Source organism: Haliaeetus leucocephalus, unplaced genomic scaffold, assembly GCF_000737465.1.
Source record: "Haliaeetus leucocephalus isolate CR32 unplaced genomic scaffold, Haliaeetus_leucocephalus-4.0 Scaffold237, whole genome shotgun sequence".
Classification (NCBI taxonomy): domain Eukaryota; kingdom Metazoa; phylum Chordata; class Aves; order Accipitriformes; family Accipitridae; genus Haliaeetus; species Haliaeetus leucocephalus.
In genome coordinates, this window is record NW_010972673.1 from 216,416 (window position 1) to 241,513 (window position 25,098).

Sequence of the window (25,098 nt, forward strand, 5' to 3'; positions counted from 1 at the left end):
AGGGTAATAATGGTCGCAGTAAAGAGCCTAAATCATGCTCTGTATGTCAGCTGATAATGTCAAAGATAACACATGAGAGAAACATTGACCCTTGCAACTACTGGTGAGACAGAAGTCCCAGGTTACTGATGGGAAAAGGGATGTCTGGCAGCTAAAGGACACCGAGAAACACCGCAGGTAAAACCTCCGAGAACTTCTTGGTAACCCCATACCTAAGGGCCACGGTACGTTACGCTCTGCTCACTAAGGTGTCTCAGTCTCAGACACTTAGTAGGCAACTCTGAGTCTTCTATAATTCAGGTAGGTTGACTGGAAACTGCTGGGTTTTGGTTTGCTATCCCAGAGCCTGTGAGAGTTGCAGGAATTTTCTGGGTCTAATTTATGTGTGCCAGCCTTCAACTTGCCACCAACATATGTTGGTAAGGAGAGCTGAGAGGAGGCTTGAAGGAATGTACATGAGCATTACATCTCAAAAATCAGAGCTAAAATTATACGCTTAATCCACTTACAAAGCCTGTTTCTCATTGCAACACAAGTACTCACCCCTGTGATTCTGCTAAATTGAGTGGTGTGTCCCAGTTAACATCTTGTACCACCAAGTCTGTTTAGATTCCTATAGATTAACTTTAGTTTTCAGAGTTAGAGATAGCAATAGTTAGTTCTCAGCTACCTGAAACACTCATCACAGGTACTGGGTACACATAGAATTGTACTGACATTTAGCTCCAGAAGCAGTAACTTTTTAGCAAGACACACAGACACCTTTTACTCAACATGAACTTGTGGCTTCTAAAAAAAAAAACAAAACTACCCCAACAAAATTGTTTGCTTCATTCCAACAATTTTTTTGCATAAGTTAGTGTTAATGATTGGCTAAAAACCATCTCACCGCCTTACCACAATGATGCATTTGTGTGGGAGCAATATTACCATTCCTCTTTAAAGTTCAAATTACACAAACTCTCCCTTTACTCAGCAGCCAAGATACTTTCTGAGGAATTTCTTCGGAGATGAATGAAGGAACAGGTCAAAACAAGCTGCTGCCCAGTGCCATCCTAGATAAACCCTGGTGTATGTACTTACCTAGAAACCTAGATAGAAAGGATCATATCGCGTCATCGTGGCTTTTTGATGTGGTTGCGCATTGCAGCATCCTGAACACTCACTCCCTATTTCAAAGCCTCAGAAGCAGCGAGGCTGAGCCGCAACTTTCTATTCCTTTGATGGAAATTTGGATCCCTGGGTTTTGTTGGGGGTGAGGGGTGGGGGCGAAAGAGTGTGAATTGCTAAATTAAAAAAGAGTTACATCTGTGGTAACAGACATTTTCCATCTGCAAGCCAAGAGTCTTTTCATAATTTTTACTTCCTTGAGCAGATTAGCTCTGATGAACCACCGCTTTTTAGAAGCCTGTGTTGCAACATCAACTCCTCCCAGCTTTTTGGTTATTCCTCTCCACTTCATTTGCAAAAATATGAGCTCATGTCTGGTGTTCGCTTCTAACCTCTGCTCCCTTCTTGCTCAGAGAAGAGATCCCGTATGCCTTCGTGCCCTTGGAGGTGCCTGGCTGAAGGTCAGCTCTGGAGCACATCTTCTTCCAGCACCAAACTGAGCAAACTTCAAACTTTACAAAACTTTCTGCCTCTCCATCACACCGTACCAGGGCAGTTGGGTGTTATATATTCTCTTAATGCAATTTTGTCCACCTGAACTCCGAGTCTTTCTTTCCGATCACTATTTCCACAGATACAGCCTGCGCCTTCAGACACCGCTTACAAGATGGGGGCATAAATGGAGAAACATAGTGGATGAAAGGAATAGCCTCCAAGAGCTGAAGGCAAGAAGCAAAGGAGCTGCACACACACAAGCCAGCACTGCTCCTGACTTCATGAGTTTGTTTTGCTTTGTTTTTAGCAACAGCTAATCAGTAGAATATAGACACGAAAGATGCACAACGTGTCACTCTGTGTTCTCCTGTGCTCTGCCACCACCCAGCCCTCTGGAGAAATGGGATCCTTCCAAACCAAGTTCTGAACTACTTCAGCCAAAAAAAAGCTAGGATGCACTAATCCCACCTAAGTGTGACAATGGTCACTTTTATCCATAAACATGAGTGCTAGGCACAGATATCCACGTGATATATGGATACTATATTATTTCCAGTGTGCTGCACAGTACTGGTTCAGAAGACATGGACTTAAAGTCTGGCCTGTTTAAACAAAACTGAACTCAAAATATATCACTATACCCGCTCCTGATATATCCGCCCTTTTTTCTATTCCTACAAGCACTTTTTCCCTGTTTGTTAAGCTTCCTTTCTCCTTTCATGCCTCTTGCCCTCTGAAGGACTTGCCCCAGTACTTGGCAGGCTACACCCATGTGCACGTCCAGTCAAGTGAAGGAGCACCCAGGCAGGGTGAAGAATCTGCAAATTGCAGATTAAGGTCTGAGAAAGGAGGACAAAAAGAAAAACAGACAAAGAAATGAAGTTTTTCCCCTGCAACTCACTGTTGCCAACATTCAAAGAACAAAAATAAGATTCATGGAGGCTGTTTGGGGAGGAGGAAAGGAAAGAAAACGTGGGGGCTGCACAGTAGCTAAAAGAAACGCACACTGATGGTCACATACGTTCATACCTACGGTCTGCACGAAGCAGATGATGTGCATTTGAGGCAACCACCCGCTTCACCTGTTGACATGTATTGACACGCATATACTCCTACTTGTGGACCTTGCCTTGATGGAGGCAATGTAATACAAACTGCATTTTAATAATACAACTGCACTTTGAAAAAAGTATTGATAACTTTGCATGGTGTTGTTATTATTCAAAACGCTTGCCATCTCTGGAGACTTTCATTTAATATGAAACCAGAGCTGATTTTCAATGGAGTTCCTTCTCTTCACGAGGCCAATATGCTTTATCTAGTTAAAAGAAGCTCTACCTCCACGATTAGCCATCTGATTTCATTAAGACTTTGGAAAGCATCTAATTAAGGATCCTTCCTCTTTCCACATTTCTGCAGTCACACAATATTGAAGACACCAGGTGATTCTCTCATTTTAATTTTGTCCCCAGGAGCTTTCAATGACTGCTCCTTGAGCTGGAAGCCTTTCTGTTGAGCCCTGGCAACACCACCTTAATGATGGCAACGCGATATACGACACGTGGGCTTGTCTCTGGGACGTAACCAGAATAAGCAAGAGCAGCTCCAGGGCTCCGGGCCACAATATGGAAGAAAAGGCCATCCAGGTCTAGTGCCTACGTCCAGCAGGCAGCATATCTTCTGAGGTTGTGATATTGACGTAATCGGTCAGGAAAGGTGGCAAGGGAAAGATCTGATTTCAGTTCAAACCAGTAAATGTCTGAACTTCAACACGTAGACAAAGAGAACAAACACCGAGAAACTAATATCCAAACAAACCTCATTTAACCCAGGATTTTGCTTTTCTGATTTTTTAAGGACCATTTATATTTCTGACAAAAGTCATAACGCCATTCCTGACTTGGCATTTGTTCCACAAAACAGAGAAACAAGAAGCATTACAAGGTCCAAGACAAGCAAAACATTAAGCCTGCAGACCATCCCACTGCCTTCGCTCCAGGGTGCTCTCACCTCCTGGCTCCTTAGATCCCACCAACAAACCGATTGCATGGTGGCAGCTGTAAATGCCAGAGACACCCATAGTTATCCCTCGGCAAGGCAACTCATTTACCGCAAGTTGCGCACAACCTAAAACGAAGCTCAGGGAACACAAATAGGAATCTAGCGCTGCAAATAGGTCTGTTCATCTATAAAATCCTTTATTGTTGCTAGACACCAGAAGACCCATCAAGCTCCCCCACTTTTTCTCCTTAGTGTCTCTGTGTAAAATACAGGAGCAGGTTTCCTTTCCAAACAGTGACAGTCTTTCAGAGCTCACCACTGATATCACACTGCCTTAAACTTTGAGAAATTACGTTCCTGCTTTCTAGTCCTCAGGTACAACAACCCAAAATTTATGAATCCCTTATCTTCTTGAAAAAACTTAGCTCTATCTGCACAGACAAAAAAAAAAAAAATACTATCAAACTTGGTGGATAAATACACTCCTAGAGATAAAGGTCTGTGATGGGTGTCAGCTGCTGGAAGATACCCGTTGGACCAGCGAAGCAGCCCAGACCCCAGGCAGAGACCTGTTTTCTCCCTGCCCTGGCTGTCCCAGTGGCGCCCAGTTAGACTCCGCAGCACCCAGCTGCTGGTCACAAGCCAGGCCAGGTAGCCACAGAGGACAGCTGGCTCTTCAAAACAACGCACCTCACAGTGCCAAACGCATAAAATGTCACTGCTAAAATCTACAGATGAATCAACTACGCACAGAGCATTGATGAACAGTAAAAGAGCAAAGTAAATGACAAAAAGATTATGCTCGATCTGCTTGCGTGCATGCGTGTGGAGCAGCAGCCAAACATGAAGGTGCCCATTTAATCAGTGTAACATATACAAGTGGACTAATAAAGACCACAACTAAACATGTCAAATGCATTCAGTGAATACACAGCAGTTTGCCTATTTGGATATACTTCATTTTGCAAGCCATTTATCTACATCCCTTAAAATAACTTTACTTACAAGCATACAATCAATAAATATGGGCAGAGATTCAATTTTCTTTTTCTAAATGGAAAACATGGTCCACGTGACCCTAATCCCTTTGTAAAATACCCCACCAAAAATACCATATAGCCACACATTAAAGTATTTTCATTATTTTTATACGTGCATATAGGCATATTTAATATGCCTATAGAAGCTTATACTAAAAAAAGTGTTCTCCAACCATTTGCTGCCATAACTACTCATTAGGCTTTATTGCACACAAAAACGATTTTGGAACTTGCAAAATAAATCACGTTTTCACCGTATTCATAGAACGAACCAATTCCTGTCAGAAAGCAGCAGCTGAACCCCTGCCCAGTAGGCAGAAATGCGCTTTCTGGTACTTGGGTGCCCTGGGACCTGCTCGCTGGGCACCAAAGCCATGTTTCCAAGCACCTTCTGGCCAGTGCAGTTCTCAAACATCAGACCCTAAGAAGAACTGCTGTTAAGAATAGTTTGGGTTTACGCACACCTGGAAGAGCGAAAGAGTTGAATGCCACGGTATTGAGTATATAGAGTCCCTCTGGAATGGAAATATTTAAGCAGCGTTTCACCCCGAATGAAGTGAGAATTTGCTAGCAGCAATGAGGAAGACCCCATTTGGCAAAGTGATGTAACACGGTATGTTTAGCAGCTGTCAGATGAATCAGGCAGAGGAAGATAATAGCAAGGGTCCCTGATGAGATGGGCACTACACCGCTGTTTTGAGTTTGTTGCTGATCTTGACCAGCCTCCCTGACACTGTCAGAGCCTTAAAAGAAACCAGACTGCAGTGGGCACCCAAAGCAGCAGCCCAAGAGAGACTACCAGGAGACCTGTACTTACCCTTGGGTAACTCAATTCAGTTTCTGCAGGTTGCACACGCCCTAAAATGACGTTGCAGAGTCCAAAATCCTGCAACAGAAAGTCATGCTGAGCTTAAAACCAGTCAAGCAAGCTGGGGTGAGCTCCACAGGTCAAGACAGTAGTACCACATGGAAGAAAAAAAGAGGCATGCAATGGATTGCCTCATTTTTGGCAGACACACAGTGGACAGAAACGATCACCTCGAGCACTGCTAGCTAATTGACAATCCGTCCATGGCCTGTTGCAAAGCAAATGAGATTATTAACTTTCAATTGGACACTGTTACATAGTTACAAGTCAGTTGCCAGAACAACAATATTAAATGGAAAAAGAAGTTGCAAGGACTGAAAACTTGCCAGGGAGTCCAGGATTTGTTGTGAGGAGTTTGTCCTGTAAGAGGAGAAAGAAAACTTGACATGCTGGTGAGTGAACCAGCATCGATATTAAGGAAGAAAAAAATATTTGCAGCAGTGCTCAGGAAGAGAGTACCTTACCTCTCCTGGATAAAGGATGGGAATACTTGCTCATAGCTGCAGCACAGAAGCAGAATTCCAAGTGTTTAAGAATATAAACCCTGAAGGCCTGGTTAAGACAACTACAAAATTACATCCTACAAAGCTTCACCCTCCAAATACTTACCTCCTAGGATGACCACTTGATTTGGTTAAAAACATCACGAAGCATAAAGAGTGACGAGTGGCACCTCAGGAAAGAGCCAGAGCAAACGCAAACCAAGGCAAGTTTCATATAACAGGAACTGTATTAAATAACGAAGCAGCAACTGATAATGGATGTTAGGCCGAACCATGGCTAGTACAGCTAAATTTAGAGCAGACCTACAATATAACACAGTTTTCTGGTTAACAAAATGTTTTCGTATCAAGAAGGGGGTGGCTGTGATGCTGAAAGCTGATATGAGAGGAGATGGGGGTTTATGGATATGTAAGTGGTAGATAAAACTTCATGGAAAGTTCTCTGAATTCTGACTCTAGGTCTCGCCTCCACTTTCTGCAGCACAAACCCAGGTCTGCTGGGGACACCGGTGACTTCAGACAGCAGCCAGCACACCAGCTTGCCGCTCCAGAGGAACGCGCGTTGGGAGACAAGAGGCAACGCCGGCCCCGGTGCCGGGGCTGAAGGATGCCAAGAGGAGCGGAGGACGTGACTCCTGCTGCCCTGGAAGGCCTCGGGGAACAGCCAAAGCAGATTAAACGAGTGCCTCGGGTCAGAGGAGTGCTTATCATAAACAGATAAGGATGTTTCAGTTGCAAGCCCAGGCAGCCACACGAAGCAGCTCATGACTTAGGTGAACACCAGGAGTGAACCCAGAGGCAGGCTCAGGAGCTTGTGTTGTACCGCAGCAGTCTGCGACGTCGGGTTTGCTGGGAAAAGAGGGATGTGCTGTGGGGACCACCGTCCTCAGGAGCCTGCCCACCCCTCCTTCAAAGCCCCGAGATAACAATTTTGCTTACACCTTACCTTTGCATTGTACGATATTTTCTTCCTTATAAGAAAACACACAAGAGAGGGCAAGGAAGGAGAAAAGGGTCAGCTAACGCAGCCTGCCTGTTAGAAGGAGACAATACTGATATAGTCCCTGCCAAACCCCTCACACGAAACCGTCCGCGGTGGGATGGAAACATCGCCTGACGGAGCTCAGGAGGCTCACAGGGAGCAAACTGCTGGTATCAGCATAATGCAAATAGGTGAAGGAAAAGTTCACCGAAAGCGCTGCTCAGAAGAACAATAATGCGAGTTTATTTGGTAGCTGGTGGTCAGGCTTCTACTGGGAAGTTAGCTACTCTGTGAGTGGCTCTTGAGACTGAAATGCCCCAAATATTCCTTTAATCCCTCTCTCTTTCTTTTTAGTCAGAAATAGATGTATAATATTAAAAAAAAAACCACAACAACAAACCAAAACAGAAACGCATCCAAATAAGAACACAGCAGTTGCAGTCTACATTCTTTCCATACGAAGCCTTAATTTCAAGCAGACGATGATCATTATGTGAAGCAAACAAGAGTAAAAAATACTGAGCAATGGACTCCGAAATGTAATTCTTTTCAACAACCTACTTAAACAGTAGCTAGCACACTGAACGCACACACGGGCGGTTAAGAAAGCAGAAGGACTGAAGGCTCGTGCTTCCCAACACAGCGTCGAGCGCGCTGGAGGCTGACGGCACGGCGCCTGCTCTGCTCCTTCCCCCTCGAACTCTGGTCTCACCCAAAACGCAGCTCGGGAGTTTTCTGCGACGAAAGCCTGATCTAACTTTAAAAAAGTCACACTCGCGGTCTGAAACAGCTTCCCCACCGTAACTCTTTGGCGCGTGGCGGAGTTGTCAGAGGATGACATTTATAGCCCAGAGAAACTTTTCCAGTAGAGCTGTGCATCAGGAAAGGAGTCCTACTGTATCATAGTAGAAAACCAATGTTTCCTCCGAGGGCTTTTAGTCTTAGCTTACAGGTTCAGAGCAGTATTATTATTTCTAAGTTAAAAGCAGACCACGTTATTTTATTCAAATCCTCTCCAACTCTTCTTTCTCTCTCTCTTCGGCATTCTTAGTTTATTGGAAGTAATTGAAAACTTACTTGCCTTCTTCAGCTGAGCAATATGAAAGATCAAGGCAGTTCTAGGCCAGTTCTTGATGTACAGTAAAATATGAATTCCCAGGAATGACTACTATTTTCATCCTGAAAAGCAGGGTGGAAATTACATAAGATTCTGTAAATTTCTTATTTAGTTTTAGAACAACCGAGACTTAAAGTGCAATATTGTACAGGACTGAAGTTCAGCTCTGTGTAGCAAAACAGAAAAGCAAAGAAGCAGATGACTTTTTTAAGATCACAAGTAAGTTGGAGTTCTTGCATTCCTCCCCTCCCACTCAAAAATAAAAAAATTAAAAAGACCGTCACAGATACTTTCAATTTACTTACCCAGACAAGCACAGGAGAGACCATTTATCAGCTGTGCAAATTAATAACTGGAGCCACTTCTACTCTTTAAATTAGGGCACTTACTGCCTGTCAAAGCAAAATCTGCAACCTAGATAGAAGTCATGGAGAACCGTCTTGGAAAATTTTAACCATCGTGCTCTGCATCAAGATGTGGTGCTAGCTGCAGGTTGGTTTTACATGACCGGCTGGGAACAGTTTCAGTGTCATGTAGAAAGCTGTTTGATACAAGCTCGAAAGATTTGCTTATATTACTCCATTTTTCTTGGAAAGGGACTGGAGCCGAGTAGTTTGGATGGGGGTAATTCTGTGCTTACTCCAGCACTTTAAGCCAGCTCTGACAACGTCTGACAGGACAGCTGGTAATTACTGCTAACCCCACAAGACACTAAAATTTCAGATCACAGAACTCGCAACGTTATTAGGCACAGGGAAGAGGTTTTTTTATTTCTTTCATATGATTTTATGGCTGCCTCTGGCCTTGCACAGTTATACTCATAGTAACTGATGCTCCTGGCTTTAACAAAAAAAAGGGGTGCCAAAAATCGGCCCAATACAAACACATCAAATCTGTTTAAAAACAACTGTAGAGTGGTTTTCTCTAAGATTTGATCACCTGCTGCTATGCAAAAGATTATGCTTGCAATGCCCAGAAATTTTTGGAAAGGTTTTCATTACACAGGTGAAAAAAACCTGCACATCTTGGGAGAAACTCACTATGCAACTCGAAAGCGAGGAGATTGCTAAAGCAAAAATCCTGGTCCAGGTTTGCTCTTCACAGGTACTACTAGCTGGACAAAACCCATGCTGATGGCTAACAGCCACCAGCAAAATCACTAGCATCCTTCACAGCACCAAACCAAAAGAGCACTTTTTTTTTTTCTTTCTTTCTTTTTTGCACCTTTAAAACATTGTCAAAATCAAAATGCTCACAGGTACTTGATAAGCCAGCTGAAACCAGTGCTGGCACCAACCTATTTCGTCTTTGCCACCAGCTTTAAGCTGTCACTTTGAAAAGGATTGCACGTTACGGGTAGGTGAAGCAGAAGCCATTTAGGTCCCTCGTGGGAGACGGCGAGGACGGCAGGAGCCGGGGCTGGCATTAGCACCGGTTTAGCTGTGTCTGCCCCAGCGATTCAGTCGAAAAGGCAGTCAAATGAAACCACGAATACGGATCTCCCCTCTGAACGGGGCTCTGGCTTTACATATACGATACTTTCGCAACAGGGAGGGAGAGCAGAGGGGAGATAATGTCAGCGAGACATACCCAGCATGTGGAAGGTTTGGAAATTTAATGGTGCCTTTGGTCCCTGGTTTGAGATCAGAAAGAGAAGGGTGGGTGGTTGCTCTGATTTGGTGAGAGAAAAACCACATGAAGCAACTCCCTGTAACAGCGTTAACGGCGGGAGGCAGAATTGCAAGAATAATTACAACCGAGGAAAGCGCAGAGCGATGGAAGGGCAGCAACACGCCACACCTGCTTACCTTCTGCTCTGCCCCAAGATTAAGCCTCTGGTGTAACTACAGAGTTACATTTTTGGTATTCAGGGGGGGAAGGAAGAGTGAAAAGACGTGTTGCCGTGCCAGAAAATGGGAGTAGACCCAAAAAGGAAAAAGTGAGCTCTTTTAGCTGTCATCACCTTCAAAGTATTTCGCCAATTCTTTGCAATGCGATGTGTTGCGTATTCTTTAAGGGTAAATATTTCAAAATATTCAGCTATGGAAGTGTTTTGTTTTTTTCTTTAAAAAATTGCTTTATGTATTATTTTTTTCTTCCTGTGAACTACTCAGGCTGACAGCTGCAGAATCCTGCCTAGCTAGGCTTTCTGTGCAATTCAGTGGAGACATTTAAGACCAAACGCAGTGTCTTAGATTCTCTACTTCCCTGTACCTGCACCCTCCCTTCCCACAAAAAGGGAATCTAACCATTGTTTTTCCTTCGACTGTTAAGCAAAGCTTTCTTTTCTTTGAAAACTAACCTATTCTATGCATGAGGGGGAAAAGGGGAGAGAAAGACGAGCACTATCTTTTCCATGAGAAGCAAAGGATCGCTTTTGCGGGCTATCTCTTTTGGGAATGAAAATCGAACAGGGTGTGGAGCGACGACGATGGCCATCCTGACACAACCACCACTGTTGGGCTTCAGAGAAAGCCCCTTTTACCGAAATTCCAGTCCTGGGGCTGGTGCTGCTTTGACCCTTAGAAAGACACTTCCCCAGCCTCGGCATGCCCACCTCTTTCAGGACATCCAGAAGTCCCTCGGCATGCCCACCTCTTTCAGGACATCCAGAAGTCCCTCGGCATGCCCACCTCTTTCAGGACATCCAGAAGTCCCTCGGCATGCCCACCTCTTTCAGGACATCCAGAAATCCCTCCTGTGAAGCAGACCCAAGCGATGCCACGAGAGCGACAAGAAGTCACGACGAGCCAACCTTCAGCGGGATGCTGCTTCGGTTCACGGCGTTTCATCTTGGTTTCCAGTTTTCATCACGTTTTAACAGACCTCTCGATAATGTGCCTCGGTGCCTACCACAACACCCTGGAGCCCAGAGCCCCGGGCTTTGCTCAGGAGCTGCAGCCCAAAGCAAAAATGCCCCGCACATCTCTGTGGCGGCAACGCGCAGAGCTGGCCTTTCTCACGGAGGTGAGAGGCATCAGTTACCTGCCCGTAAGAACCATGTGAGCTCAGTCATCCGCTTCAGAGGAAGGATCATAAAATAAGAGGTTTAAGTTTAGCTAAAACTTGTGAAGACATCTCTTTTTTCCAGTAGTGATCCAGATACCATTTTTGGCTCTCCTAACTTAAAAGAAAAATAATTTGTTTTTCCTAGGACTCAGCTATATGTATTCATTCTAAGTTACTTGAACCAACAGAATGACTCCTGGGAAAGCATAACTTGCCCCTGTGCTGACCCTAACCATTTCCCATTTAGAGTGGTTGCATACGCAGCAAAAACTGGTTAAGACGACACACTACCTTGGACTTTAAAGGAAAAAACCCTGCTTTCAGAAGCAGTAGAAATTAATCTTTGAGAAATTAATCAGAGAAGTAACGTGTTCAATTGTTCATTAGGGGTTTTTTACTATCCCCCTAACTGTGAAAAATTATTAAAGCATAGTATGGTCACTAGCAGGGCTGGCTTTTTTTGGCTGGTTTTTTTTATTTTATTTATTTTTTGATGTGCCAGCAAGGAACAAATCTGTTCCAAATCACATTTACGTCATCACCTTTCAATCCAAACCCCATCAGGTAGAATATGAGCTCCTATTCCTTCTCTCCTTGATTATATACAGCTGTATTAAATCTATTTTAGCTAGTTAACATTCCTAGTCCAGGCACATCCTAAAAACACTAAGCTGAAATTCAGAGTCATCAAGCTACATCCACAGGAAACAGGAACAATCACTTCATTAGCCTTTTGCAACAGCTTAAATTTCAATGAGCTTCATGCTCTGAATGATCAAGACAGTCAGATGTCAAGGCTCACTTCATCGGTTTAAAAAAATCACGCACAAGCTTGCATAAAAGCGAGATTACCTCTAATTGGAGTTCTCCAAGTTGCAGTCTACTTGCCTATTTGCATCATGGTTATACATATACCACATTCTTTATCTGTAGTATCCATAGCAGGGAAAGTAACTCTTCTACTCTTCATATTTGGGGTACAGATGTGCCCAGCACCATCTAAGTTCCTTTTCAGCCACTTGACTGATGGCCACAAACTGTAAGGACTCTTATGGAAAGGAGGGAGGAAAATGAGCACACACACATGAATTAATTCCAGTTGTGGGTTTTTAACTATTCTGTTATCAAAAGAAAGGTGCATGGAGTCACCTATAGTGTTAACATGAAGGGCCTGACACATTGATAACTACTTGTCAGAGGGTTTCTTCTCGCAAACAGTAACTTCACAAACACCTTACCGACACCCCCTTAGCCCCAGCTGCTCACATCATCCACTTGAGAAGTGGCAGGAAAAATGCTTAATATAACCCCAACTGTAGTGAAATACTCTGCAAAGGAGAAGGACACGGTGTATACACAGAAGTGACCATTCCCCTGGCTTTGTCAACTAATACTACAGACAACCTTGAGTGGGCTCGTCTAAAGAACCTCAATACCACTGGCAAAGGCAAAACTGTCCGTGGGAATACTATGAAGCACAGCTTTTGAGGCGAGCAGTTTAATGAAAAACCCAGGTACCTTTATATCACAATTAAAGTGGACCCCAGATTTCTACAGGAAGAAATTTGAGCTGAACTACCGTTCTCAAAAAAGCTTGGGTAAAGGTTGGTGCAGGGTAGGGGAGTTATTAGCCATAAGTGCTTTTGTTTTCTCTGCGTTTCTGGCAGAATTTGTCCTTCTTGCAGGCATCTTCACAGACAAGTTCCATCAGGGGACGGGTAGGATTCATCTAACTTCCTTATGGAGCTGTAAAATTAGGGAACAGTGAACACAGCAAAGGACAGTAAACAAAAAAACCCCAAACCTGCAAAATAAAAACAAAACCCTTTACAACATGGTGTCTGCAAAACTGAAGGACAAACCAGTTTCCTCCAGTTCCCACTGCTCTAACCAGCAATATTAAGGACTGCAAGAACAAGTCTGAGAATCATACATAGGTATACACCCTGTAATCCTTTTTGACGCAGATGAGAATACATCTCTTTGAAAAATGAAGGAAACTTGTACATCAGCCTTTCCGGTCCTAGAGCCAGAATCACATCTAATGGACCTCTTTTTTAATTTCCCACACATCACTGACAGGATGAGAACAATTAACGTGTCTTGTTGATGTCCAAGTCAAACACACGATTAACAGGCAGACTCAAATGGCCCCATGTCTGGAAGAAAGTCCATTACACATTCCTTTGATATTTCGTACACAAAATATGGGAACTCAAACCAGCTCAGCCTGCACACCGCAATATTCAGAGTAAGCAGTAAATGAGCCACAAGCAGATCTGCGGCTCAGTCCACCAACATATCAGCGGTCAACTGCTTCTACACCAAAACACATTTTGCTGTGTTGTGGATATTATACCAGCTGGTTATATCATGTTGTCAGCTACACATAACATCCCAGCAGATACTGATGAAACACCACGGAAAAGGCATCACCTCTGCACTGTTCAGAATAACGTGGCCTCCTCCTCCCTTTACGAGCCAACAAGCTGGTTCTCTAAGCAAATGCTTTATACAGAAGCACTTTTAACTAGCTATCGAGGCAAAAAAAATGAGACAGAGGCTGCCACCTGACTGAGTATCAAATCAGTTCAACCATCAAAAAAGAAAACATTTCAGTCTGTAGTTCACGACCTTCGAAATGAAACCATCCATCCATCCAAGTGGTTGCAAACCCGGTCTGCAATCCTCAGGTACCTGTTGTGGGATTAGGTGAAGGGAGGGTGGGATTTTGGGGAACCTGAAGAAAATAATTCGTTTCTTTTTAGTGATGTCAGTGATTACTTAAGATCACTCTGACATTTGTCGTAAATCTGACTGCAGGAACCGAGTTATACTCAAGTGGCCTCTGAAGCTTTCATGAGGCTGGAAGATCACTGATCCAACTGGACTGAAGCATCGGAGAAACAAAGCATGTCTTAGGGGACTGATCTCGACACATTCAAGAGACCCAGTGTCTGGCAAGTCCTCAGCCAGAAAAAAACCCAGACCTTTGGGGTCTGGTTTCTACAAAACCCATGACTCAGAAGAAGATACAATTTCCTTCAAGACGTGTTCCAGCACTGTTGCATGGGGCTGAAATGCATTTTTCAAGACAAGAGTACGACGCAGAAAAGTGGAAATGGCACACAATGCCTCCCAGCAGTCCAGAGCCACGAAAAGGAACAAGAACAATGAAGGAAGAATTTCATTGCACCAGGGACCTGACCGAACAGCCTTGAGATGGGACCGACTACATCTCGTGTACCAAACGCGACTAAGCATGCCTACAACAGATAATATAGAAGAAAGTCTCTCAAGTGATAGCGTGGGCACACTCCTGCTGTGGGGCTGAACTTCAGTTACAATTGGTTGAAGTGGTTTAATGCGCTTTGTCTAAACCACTTCACATAAATACGCATATATGCACAATCTGTAATTAAATAATTCTGTGCTTTTGCTTTTAGCAATTCGCATTCAAGATCATGAAAAATTCAGGCCAGATCAGAAGAATGATTGGCTTTGACTACAAAGGGTAATTTTGAGAGCTACTACATTCAAGCAAGCCATAAATATGGGTAATACAGAGTTGTTTCCCGTGGTTTTCAGCATCTGGGAATGAGAGAAGGTTTGGGGGCTTGAGATTTCTCTCCAGTTTATTCACCATATTAGCACAGCCACATCTGAATGGAATTGCATGTGCAACTTGATCTCACTGCCTCAAGGATACTTTTCGTTTTTCATTTCACATCGGGAGAGGTTCTTTACCCTGGTAATGGAAATGACACTTTCCACTCCCAGCACTTCCCTGACTTAAAAGACTACAGGAAAAATTGCAAGCGAAGGGTTCATTGGCATTCAACAGGCTATCACTTACCATATTACAGCAATCAGTATAGTGACAGCTGTTATATCCCAAGATCCTCGAATACCTACCATCAGAATTGGTCATTTGAGCTGTGTCCATCTAACTGGCATAGATCTGAAACTACCACTTTTGCTAATCTGGTTAGCTACCTGAAAGCATTTTCAGACCAAAAAGATCCATTAGAGACCTGGATACCCTGATCAATCAATTCACGTACATCAAACCCATGACAGAAAACAGCAGCTAGAAAATTCTTCCCATTTTCACTGAACTCGAAACAACACTTCTGCTCTGAAACAATCCAGATCTCCTCATCGTGCAGCCAAGGCAACTACAAAACTTATTCTCAAATTCTTTGGTCTGAATATTTCCAATGCTGAAGCCGCCACAGCAATGAAGGTTGGGCTCCCTTCCCGCTTCCTGTGGGTTGGACACGGACGCAACAGTTTTTCTTGGACCACTTAACAGGATAGGTGCCTCCCTTTGCCAAAGTCAAGTTTGTAGGGAAGGCATATTTCTAGAATTTAGAGGAAGCGGTGGTGAGGTCTCTTAAAACACTGGTTTAACCTCCTTTCTATTAGCAGTTAGCTTTCAGTATATAAGCTACACATGGCCAACTGGTTATAGTCCCAGAAACAGGGAAGTGACATAGCAGAGTATCTGAACAGTAAAGATTTATGATCAACTTTGAAATGCACAGCGAAAGGATGAGAGGCGACAGACAAGTTGCAGGAAAGGAAGTTCCCATTAGTTACTGGGATGTGTGTGTGTAAGCCTTCACCATGAGAGGCGTCACACACAAACGGGTTGGCCAGAAAGTTGTATCCTTCAGGATACTGAGAACTTGACTGGACAAGGCTCTGAGCAACCCGAGCTAACTTTGAAGTCAGCCCTGCTTTTGCAGGGGTTTGGACCAGATGACCTGCAGAGGTCTGTTCCAACCCAAGAGGAAAGCAAAAGTGGGAATGTCAGAAGCTTGTGACTGAACCAGAATCGTTAAGTACTGAGAAAGAAGTCCAAGTTATTTGAGATACCAAAATAACCAAAGCTAGGTGATTAAACAGCATACAAGGAAATAAATGAAAAATCTATAAATCCAACTTAATGAAAAATGGAATGAAAAATTAATTCTATAGTCCTGTGTTATGAGCTAAATGTTCAGAAGACTAAAATGCCAATGAGGATCACTTCATGAAAACATTTACTTAATGCACTATTAGAATGCATAATGGCTAACACAGAAATAATGCACATCTCTAATGGCAATATATGAACTCATCAGTACCTTAAAGACCATAATCCAATCTTTGCAAGAATAAAAAAAAAAAAAAGAAGACTCAGAGAAAGGCAGAACTCTGCAAGAGGTGAGACAAAAAGCTGTTTTGAAGAATACCAATACAAAGCATGAATAATATCAAGGTTATTTGGGAACTCCTAAAGACATCCATCTACTGAAAGAAAGGTAATGCATTTAAAACTGAACAAAAGGAAGTTGTTCTGCATGTCTTACTAGTTGCTTCAGGGGCAGAGGCAAGGAAACCAGTAACGATCATTTCAGAGGAAGGTTACTATCTATGCCCTGAACCGGTGCTATGGCAATTACTTAGTTTACTGTCTGTCAGAACTAGCAGCTTGCTTTCATCTCAGAGTTCGGTTTTGATACGGAGTAGCATCACCCGGCTGAATGGCTTGGCACAGTAAGGATCAGTTGACACTGCATGAAATGCAAGCAGAATGCTACAAATGCAATCCCCAAGATTCAAAAAGAAAAGAAGCAAACAATGTAGCGAGTTAGTTTTCATCCGAATATCAGAAATTCTAGTCTACAGATAACCTATTTAGCTATGTGCCAATTTTGGTTTATACCTTAAAAACTTTTATTATGCAAAAAGTACTATTTTGTTATTCAAAGTACCGCACACCATATGCATCACCTTCACGTAACATCACAACTATGTTTAGTTGAACAATTCTCGATTATTAGAGTGTTTAGAGTAAGGCACAAACTTGGGAACTATTTGCTTTAAGATGATGGTAAGAAATGTTCTTATAGATCCGAGAGCAAACAGCACTCTGAAGTTGTGCAAGTTTGATCATTTTACGTTGACATATTCCTGCCTTACCCTACATCTCTACTGCTACAATTAAGTTCAGATAAGATGCAAGGCTCCTAAAGCTATTAAAATCTATTCTGTAACGCTTAATTTTTCCCACATTTCTTCTTTTGAAAGCATGGAGGAACTGTTAATGTAGCAAAGGAACGCTTTGAGTAACTATTTCTCAGTCAATTTTCTAAAGCATACTTGCATCTCCTTACTTACCTTGGAGGGGAAATGTAGCAGAATAAACCTGCCAAGGTTTTGCTCATCTCTCTGAATGCATTATGTTACTTGAACAAATAGGGCAATTAAGAGGCATTCTGCAGAGTAAAAATTAGACAGATTATCTTACTTTTGCTGCTAGCTTATAACATAGATTCTCTCTTTTGCTTACAGTACATATCTCAGGTTAGGACCACTGCTGTGATAAAATGAAAAGCAACTGCTAAGCCCTTTTGTATAGTACTACCATAAAAATAAAGCTACTAAAATACAACTTGATTTCATACTGATAAAACAAACTGGCAGATTGAAACAAAAACATTCACAGTTGTATGTACACACAGATACAACTGGTTAGCGACTTTCAGTATCTAAACAGACTGAAGATGACCTAATCAGACCTGGCACAGTGTAGTTACCCAAAGTTTGGACCATAATATGTAATACACTTCAACTCAGTTAAAAGGCGCTGGTGTTTCTCAATAAATATCTTTGCACAGGCAAACGAGAAGAGATGGAGAACAGAACGCTGTCTTCAGATCATGCACAGGAAATTTATGCTAAACACACTGAGCACAGGACCAAAGAAGGATAAAAAGAGTTTACCAATTCTCTTCAAAACACAACTACTGATTTTTTTTTTCCACTTACCCTGTGTCAATGTCAAATAAGACAGCAGTGGTCTCCCCCCCATCTGATCTGAACAAAGCAGCCATAAATGCAGAGGCACGGGAGGGCAGAGGGGCATTTCTACTAGAAATTATTCATATGCCTAATAACACAGGTATGTTACACACTATGAAAAAACACAATGGGTTGGGTTTTTTTCAGAACAGGTTAAATGAAAATAGCTACAGAGGTTCTAAAATTCCGCCTGAAGACTTCAGCATGAGAAGACAGATTAGATGGAAAGGAATTAAGTATGCCTGCAACTCTGATAGCGTCAACTAATACTCCTATTCAAAGCTGGGACACAGAAGCACTACGCCTGTAAGTGGACGAGCACCACTGGGAGACCACAGCTAAACAGCCACGGGTCTGCAGGCACCCTCCAGTCTGCTGCTTCCCCTCCCCGTATTCAGCAGGGGAAGAGGGCTACCTTTGCAGGAAAGGATCGGGAAGGTATAGGCTGGAAAACAGACTGCTGTTTCTGAAGCTGTTACATGCATTTTTAGTTGTGCAAGGATTTTTACTGCAGTTTTATGTGATATAAAATGACTTCTTGAATTAACAAGGGTAAAATCATAGTAACCCTGAGGCCTGCCTACAGGTTTAGTTACATTACAAGCCACTGCACTTAAGTTTTGTTAACAGGATATCACAGCATTAACCGTAAGAGTTAAAAATATCAAGTGAAAATGTATTCCTTTTTATGTGTTCAGTGATGTGCCACATAATTATGAAATCTGAAACACTAAATTAAGAAATTTGGAAAACTTACAGGACTTTTTGCGCTGCACTTCTGATGCTCCTGCTTCTCATTCCACAAAAGGTTACCCACCTCTGATTTAGAGCCTCTTTGCTGGCAATGTTTTTAAAGGGATGTATTTTGAGTTTGGGAAATTGTTTCTCAACCAATACATAACCTCATTTTTACACACCACCACCCCCCCAAGAAGTGCTAGTTTGCTAAGATAAACTAAAATAAAATCCAAACATGACCCGAACCGTCATTCACTGGTACACAGCAGAAAACTGGAAACAGTATTTTGGTGGCTAATATGCAGTATCAGACAACCACAAACTGTACGTCAGAAACAGTATAAAAGCAGGAGGGACCACAGAGTATCTGAGCAGCAAGAAAATCTATCACTTACAAATGATGACACTGGCGCCCATCCCATCCTCTTCACTGACCATACAAAAGGAATAAGTCTTCTCACATAACCACTAAGGCAGGTTTGTTTTGTTTTGTTTTAAAGTCATCTTGGCACACTTCAATATCTTTCTGATAAATGCACCATACCATTACTTTCATAAATCTATTTTGACCTCATCAGGTTTGCAAGGCTAAAAAAGAGGGGTCAATGAAAGATAGTTACATATTTAGATGCTTCATCTGATATTAATCCCACAGCATCTCATCCTACGTAATTTTAAAGTAGCAACTTCACGCAGCAATTTGTTAACATTTCCCCCGCTTTGTACACGAACATTCTTGTATAGTGCTGCAGAAATAAGGGAGATAACACTGGCTAAAACAACGTGGAAGAGCAAATCTGAAATGGCCATAACAGCCAAATATAATTCCACACAACTTTTGCATGAGTCTAGGTTTAATTTGCTTTACAGGACAGTTGGCCAAACAATGACATTTATCATAAAAATATCCTCTCCATTAAGCAAATCTCATTTTTCTTTCCAAAAGAAAATTCAATGTATACTCTGAACGTTCAGTGGCTCATTTTCAAGATCAGCCCACACAGATTTTTCTTAACAAAACAAAGCAATTCAGTTAAAAAATGCAGACCAATGTAATGACATAGTCATATTGCTTTTGGCTATGTTAACTTTAAAAACCATGCCAATTTAGCTATTTTTCTTTAGGTTTTATTAGAAAAAAGCAGCAGATCAACATTACAATTCAGAGTCTAATCTAAATATGCACTTGACAATGAAGCACATCTGAATATGAAAAGGATTCCAGAAAACCTTCAGTTTTGCCAATCTCCTGCTACCCAATTCATGTATCTTTTCTTCTGGCTTTCTGATGACTGAAATCAAACAAGGAACAGAAGATTTATTGCTATGAAAACAAAACCGTAGTACAGTAGCATGAGTCTTGGGCGCTAAGTGTATTCCATCAAGTTAACTTAATTTCAAAGTGTACTTAAATCTTTTGTTTGGCCATGAAAGTCCATAAGCTGCCTGACCCAAGTAGAAACTGAAACGGCAGGCCTGGACAAAAAAAAAAAAAAAAAAGTTAGACAGCATGTTAACCTCCAGTTTTCAGACAGTAATAAAAAAGATACAATTCCAACAGCCAAGAAATTAAAATAAAATAAAAAAAAGAAAAAAATTGATCTGACATTCAAGAGCTAAGTTTATTCTTATGCTCATTTTGTTTGCGCCCAAAACAGTTTTAGACTCACCAGAAAAAAAGAGAAGTATTTATGGACTATCGCACAATTGAAAAAGAGCAACAATTGCCTTTTGACTTGGTTATTTTCCCCCACTGAGGTATAAAATCTACATATAAATTTGATACTTCACTATAACAAATTGTACTTTTCATAGTTCTGATTTAGTTTCCATTAAACCCTGTTTAATTTTTGTTTTTTAAACCACAGAATTCTTATTTCATGTTACTGAATCTGGTTTCCAGCTCACGCTCTCTCATTTATTTGTGGATCTATAGCAGTCTGGTTACCACCGCTAACCAGGAAAAAAAATTCTTGGAACTTTCTTCATTACAACAGCACTTTCAGCAGAGGTTACTGATGTGCAAGCAAACTACAACAATATGCAGCTCTTCGGAGACTATTTCATTGATTATGTTTCCACTGTCCAAACGTTCTCTAAATTATTTGCCGGAAGAAACTCTTTCGATCTTGTAAACATCAGTGGGCGCAGTTTCACTAGTATGTGTGGTAGTTTCACATCCTTACACAGGAAGGCTGGTTCACAGCTACTGAGAAGCTGCAGGAGTTCTAACAGCTGACAAACTGTGGATTCTGCCGAGCAGAAGTTTCTTCTGTTGCTACTTAACAGCGTAGCCAAAGTATCAGCTGAGGTAGCCCAGTCAATCCTTGCTTTTCTTTAGAACCTCTCAGAATATTTCTGGAAGGGTGACGTTGCGAAGCAGCCACTGCTGCGAGCGGCTGCCGTTGCAGTCTCTGATGCTGGGTACCTGGCTGTCCTCTTCGGTGGCTTTGTCCAGGCACTGGTTACTGTTCACATGCAACAGGATTAATTTCTTGAAGACAAAATAAAAAGAAATTAGTTTTACAAAAATCACCGGGCATAAGCTAACCAATGGCCATTTCTAGCGGCCATTAAAATTCTTCCATAGGTACGTAGGAACTAGACAAGACCCCTTGGTTACTGACTCCAGATCCCAATCCTAAAGAACATTTAAATATGCTATTTGATGCTGTAGATACTAAAAACATGGCTTCATGAAAAAGAGAACAGTCTGAACTTTTAAATTAAGTTCTTTATTAAGCAATATCCACCAATCTTTAAATAGCACTATACATCTAAGGATCTTGAGGAGTTCGATATTAAAGTTTTGTAAGATATACAACTGCAGTTATTAGTTATAATCATAGTTTTGATCAGATTAGAATGAACACATTGAATATGTATTCAAAAGTACTCTTTTTTCTCAGTTAGGGACACAAAACTGACCTTAGACTATGTTTTTTTCAATACTATGTTCTTTTAAAAAAAAGTACGTTCTTTTTTAAAAAACAGATATGTACAAATTCACATACATATATTATCTTTGCCAATACCTAATAATCTTACTTATGCAACCATACACCGCTCTGCCTACCTCAGCGCTATCCTCATGGAGAAGAGATCTTTGGAAGTTGTATTTCCTGCCACTGTACTATGGATACTCATCAGTGCATCAACTTGGGTCTAAGCAGTCTATGGTACTGACAGGCATTACTATCGGTATTTTTTTCTCTCACTCAGCAGCACAGCCAGGACACCGGACTGATTGAAAAGTGGCAGAACAGGCAGGCCTTATGCGCACAAGCAGCAAAGGGTAAAAAAACCAAACAAACCCCAAGCAAAAACCTGAGCACATCAACCTCCTGCACTCATACAGCAGCTGAAGAATGAAGAAGGGAGTTGGAACAGACATAAGTAGACAAATAACTAACACAAAGCTTCCCCCCCCCCACCCCCTCCTTTCTTCTTCTTCCCGGTAGACATTAAAGGAAAGGGGGCTTCTTACATGCCTCCTGGACAGAGGCAGAAGGAAAAAAAAAACTACAGGAAAATCACCCAACTATGTGGGCAGGAGTTCTTGCTAAGTATTCTCTAACTTATTTTTTTGCTTTATTAGCCAGCTTTCAGTAAAGCTCTGAAGATTATACCTAGATTTTCCTCTGACAGAATAATGAGAAAAAACACATACAGCCAAATTTACGGCTAAGGATCGACACAGGGGAAGCCTGTTTTACAGTCTGTGGCAATCATTGCAAGACAGACTGTTGCAATTAGGTGTCTAAAGATGCAATGTTCTTACCATCGATAAGATAGAAACAAAATAAAAAGCACTTGTGTTTGGTGAATCACTGCATGTAGTAGTATTACTCATCTTAATTTACTTAAGTCAGGTAAACTAACTACATTAAAAACAAGAACGAATGGTTCCCAAGACTCAAACTCAATCATTTCAATTAACATTTAGTCCTGAAAGCCTTCAGCAGCTTTCTTCAGTCTCCTAGCAATGTGCAGAAATCCCAGTAGATATTCACCATGTTCCACATTAACTGCCATCCTAATCGAAAAATCATCATTCACACACATTTCCTTTTAGTCTTAAAGGCTGTAGGTTTCATTAACACCTCAGCTACTAAAATCTATAGAAAGTCTATTTAGTTAGAAATACCCCTTTTTTTTTTCTTTTTTTTTTTTTTTTTAATCAGTGAAATGACTTTTTAGTAGCTAAATATCTACATGTTCTCTTCATAAAATAGTCATCACGATTATGCTGGCAAGATTCTTCTTCCCCAAATTGTCTTGCAACTGTCTTTCATAATAACTGATTTTAAATTAACAAGCTTGAGAACTATTTTTTTCTAACTAGCCATGACATAAGTCAGAGTTCTTGACTGCACTACTTAATGACAAAATTCTTTTTAGAGCTTGCAAATCAAATTAATGATGAATGGATCAACAGTCAATGATTTCTAGATCTGGCAGTTGAACATATGAACTTCAAAACAAATACGAACCTTATGTACAAGAAAGAGAATGATGAAAATAAAAGCATCTCTACCTTAAACATACCACGATTAGAAATGTAAAATCTTCCTTATAATTTTGGGATGCTGTTTTTTTAATTAGAAAAAGTATTTCCTTTTAAACTTGTGCAAGATAAGACACCAGGTGCTGAATTTGTCACAAGAGAGTTAGCATTATCTTTTCCTGGTCCAACAGATACCTGGAACACTTTTCCATTGTTGATCTCGTCGTAACACAACACTACAATAGCAGACTATATTTCTCCAGAGGACCCAGAAGCCCATTGAAATATTCTTCTAAAAGCAACCCCAAAACTCACCAGGTAATTAAACCAATACAGATGCCCATTGAGTGACTGCTCCATGAATTAATAACAGATGGAACATAATCCTGACTTTGTTTCCTGTTCTGACTGTCAAATAGTATCTTACACTGGAATATGTTGCTCTGTAGGCTCATATAAAAAAATCAAGTTACCACATTTTAATGTCACAAGTCATTAGAAGACATACCACTGGATCATATTCCCAAAGCTGATTTCCTTTTAGATGGTGGCACTTGAGCATCGTTACTGGGCCATTAAGTTTGGATACATCTAAACACAAATCATCTGTTCGAATTTCTTTGTTGGCAGTATATGAGAAAACCTAGACAGAAAAAGAAGAGGAACTGAAAAAAAAAAGTTCAACTAAAAGATTCCTGGGGTGGGGGGCGAAGAGGAAACATTTGTGCATTACTTCATTAATATCCACTAAATTTTTTTTCTTTTCCCTTCAGCATGTATAGAAAGATATTTTTTTTGTGGGGGTGGAGGGTGGGGGGTTGGAGGCAGGAATAACTGTAAACACTATATGAACAAGCTCTCCTGTCAAAATTGACATTTTTTTTGAATTGCAGACTGCTTCCTGCTTAGAAACAGGAGAATCCGCAACACAGGTAATCTCTGTATATTGGAAAACAATTCATCAAGAATTATTGACAAAGTAGAACGAAAAAATAGATGTAAAATAAATTCCAGAACTGACACCCAGAAAAACATACATTCAAAACAGCATGTCAGGTACGGGCACTTGGGGTGTTTTTTTCAGTAACAATGCCAATCAGGAGGTCTAATCAGAAGACAGTTCCAGAGAACCTACAGGAGGTGAAGTCTAGTCTATAGCAGTCTCCTCCTCCTCTCATTTCATTTTTGACCTGAAAGTTGACCTAAAGCTCTATTGCAATCAGGCCTCAAAAACCTACAAATGACAACCCACCAACAAATCTCATGCACTTCCTCTTACAGGCATCATCTTCGATGAGGGTTTCCTAAACTTTACAACTGAAGTATATTTTAAAGGCAACTACTGAAAGAATCGAAGAATTCTTCAATGAGAAGTAGCATTCCAAATAATTAAATACATTCAGATCATTTTTTTTAAAAATTGTCACCTGGTTGCCACCCATTCCATGGCAGTTAAAGATTCCAACTTTCTCGTTTTCTTTTCTTGCCATGTTATCCAGGCATTGATTTGTCTCCACATTTCTTATCTGGGAGTGAAAAAGAACACATCATCAAAGGTTGTTATTTTTAGAAGAGAACTAGGTCCGTATCAAACCACACCGGCATCAGTTCTCTCTGCTATACACCAGAGGTTATGTGAATGAAATGTAAAATATAGAGCTGTACTACAATGAGACACCGCTGTCTGAGACTCAAACTCCCAAGCAAATGTCCACGCTACCAGGTTACAGAACTATGTTTGTGTCTTTGCTTTCTTTTGGGGATCTTTCCATCTTGGGGACTCTTTTTGCTCAAAGACTCAGCTACAACAGAATGGACACAATTGAGTCTTCAGCCCAAAACGTTCAGAAGTTTTAAAGGACTCTCCTAGGCACAG

The 25,098-nt window shown here is 41.4% G+C and overlaps 1 protein-coding gene across 4 annotated transcripts in view; it reads right to left on the reverse strand.

Annotated features, from left to right (window-relative positions):
- Window positions 1-19,551: 19,551 nt before the first annotated feature.
- The window catches only part of GALNT1 (polypeptide N-acetylgalactosaminyltransferase 1), a 61,382-nt gene continuing 55,835 nt past the window's right edge, over window positions 19,552-25,098 (reverse strand). For all 4 annotated transcript variants that reach the window (XM_010568075.1, XM_010568076.1, XM_010568079.1 and 1 more), the window contains 3 exons: window positions 24,650-24,748; window positions 23,731-23,865; window positions 19,552-21,209 (listed from right to left, as the gene is read on the reverse strand). In XM_010568075.1, coding sequence (XP_010566377.1) covers window positions 21,063-21,209; window positions 23,731-23,865; window positions 24,650-24,748 — 381 coding nt within the window. In that variant the 3' untranslated portion in view covers window positions 19,552-21,062. The remainder of the gene's footprint in view (window positions 21,210-23,730; window positions 23,866-24,649; window positions 24,749-25,098) is intronic.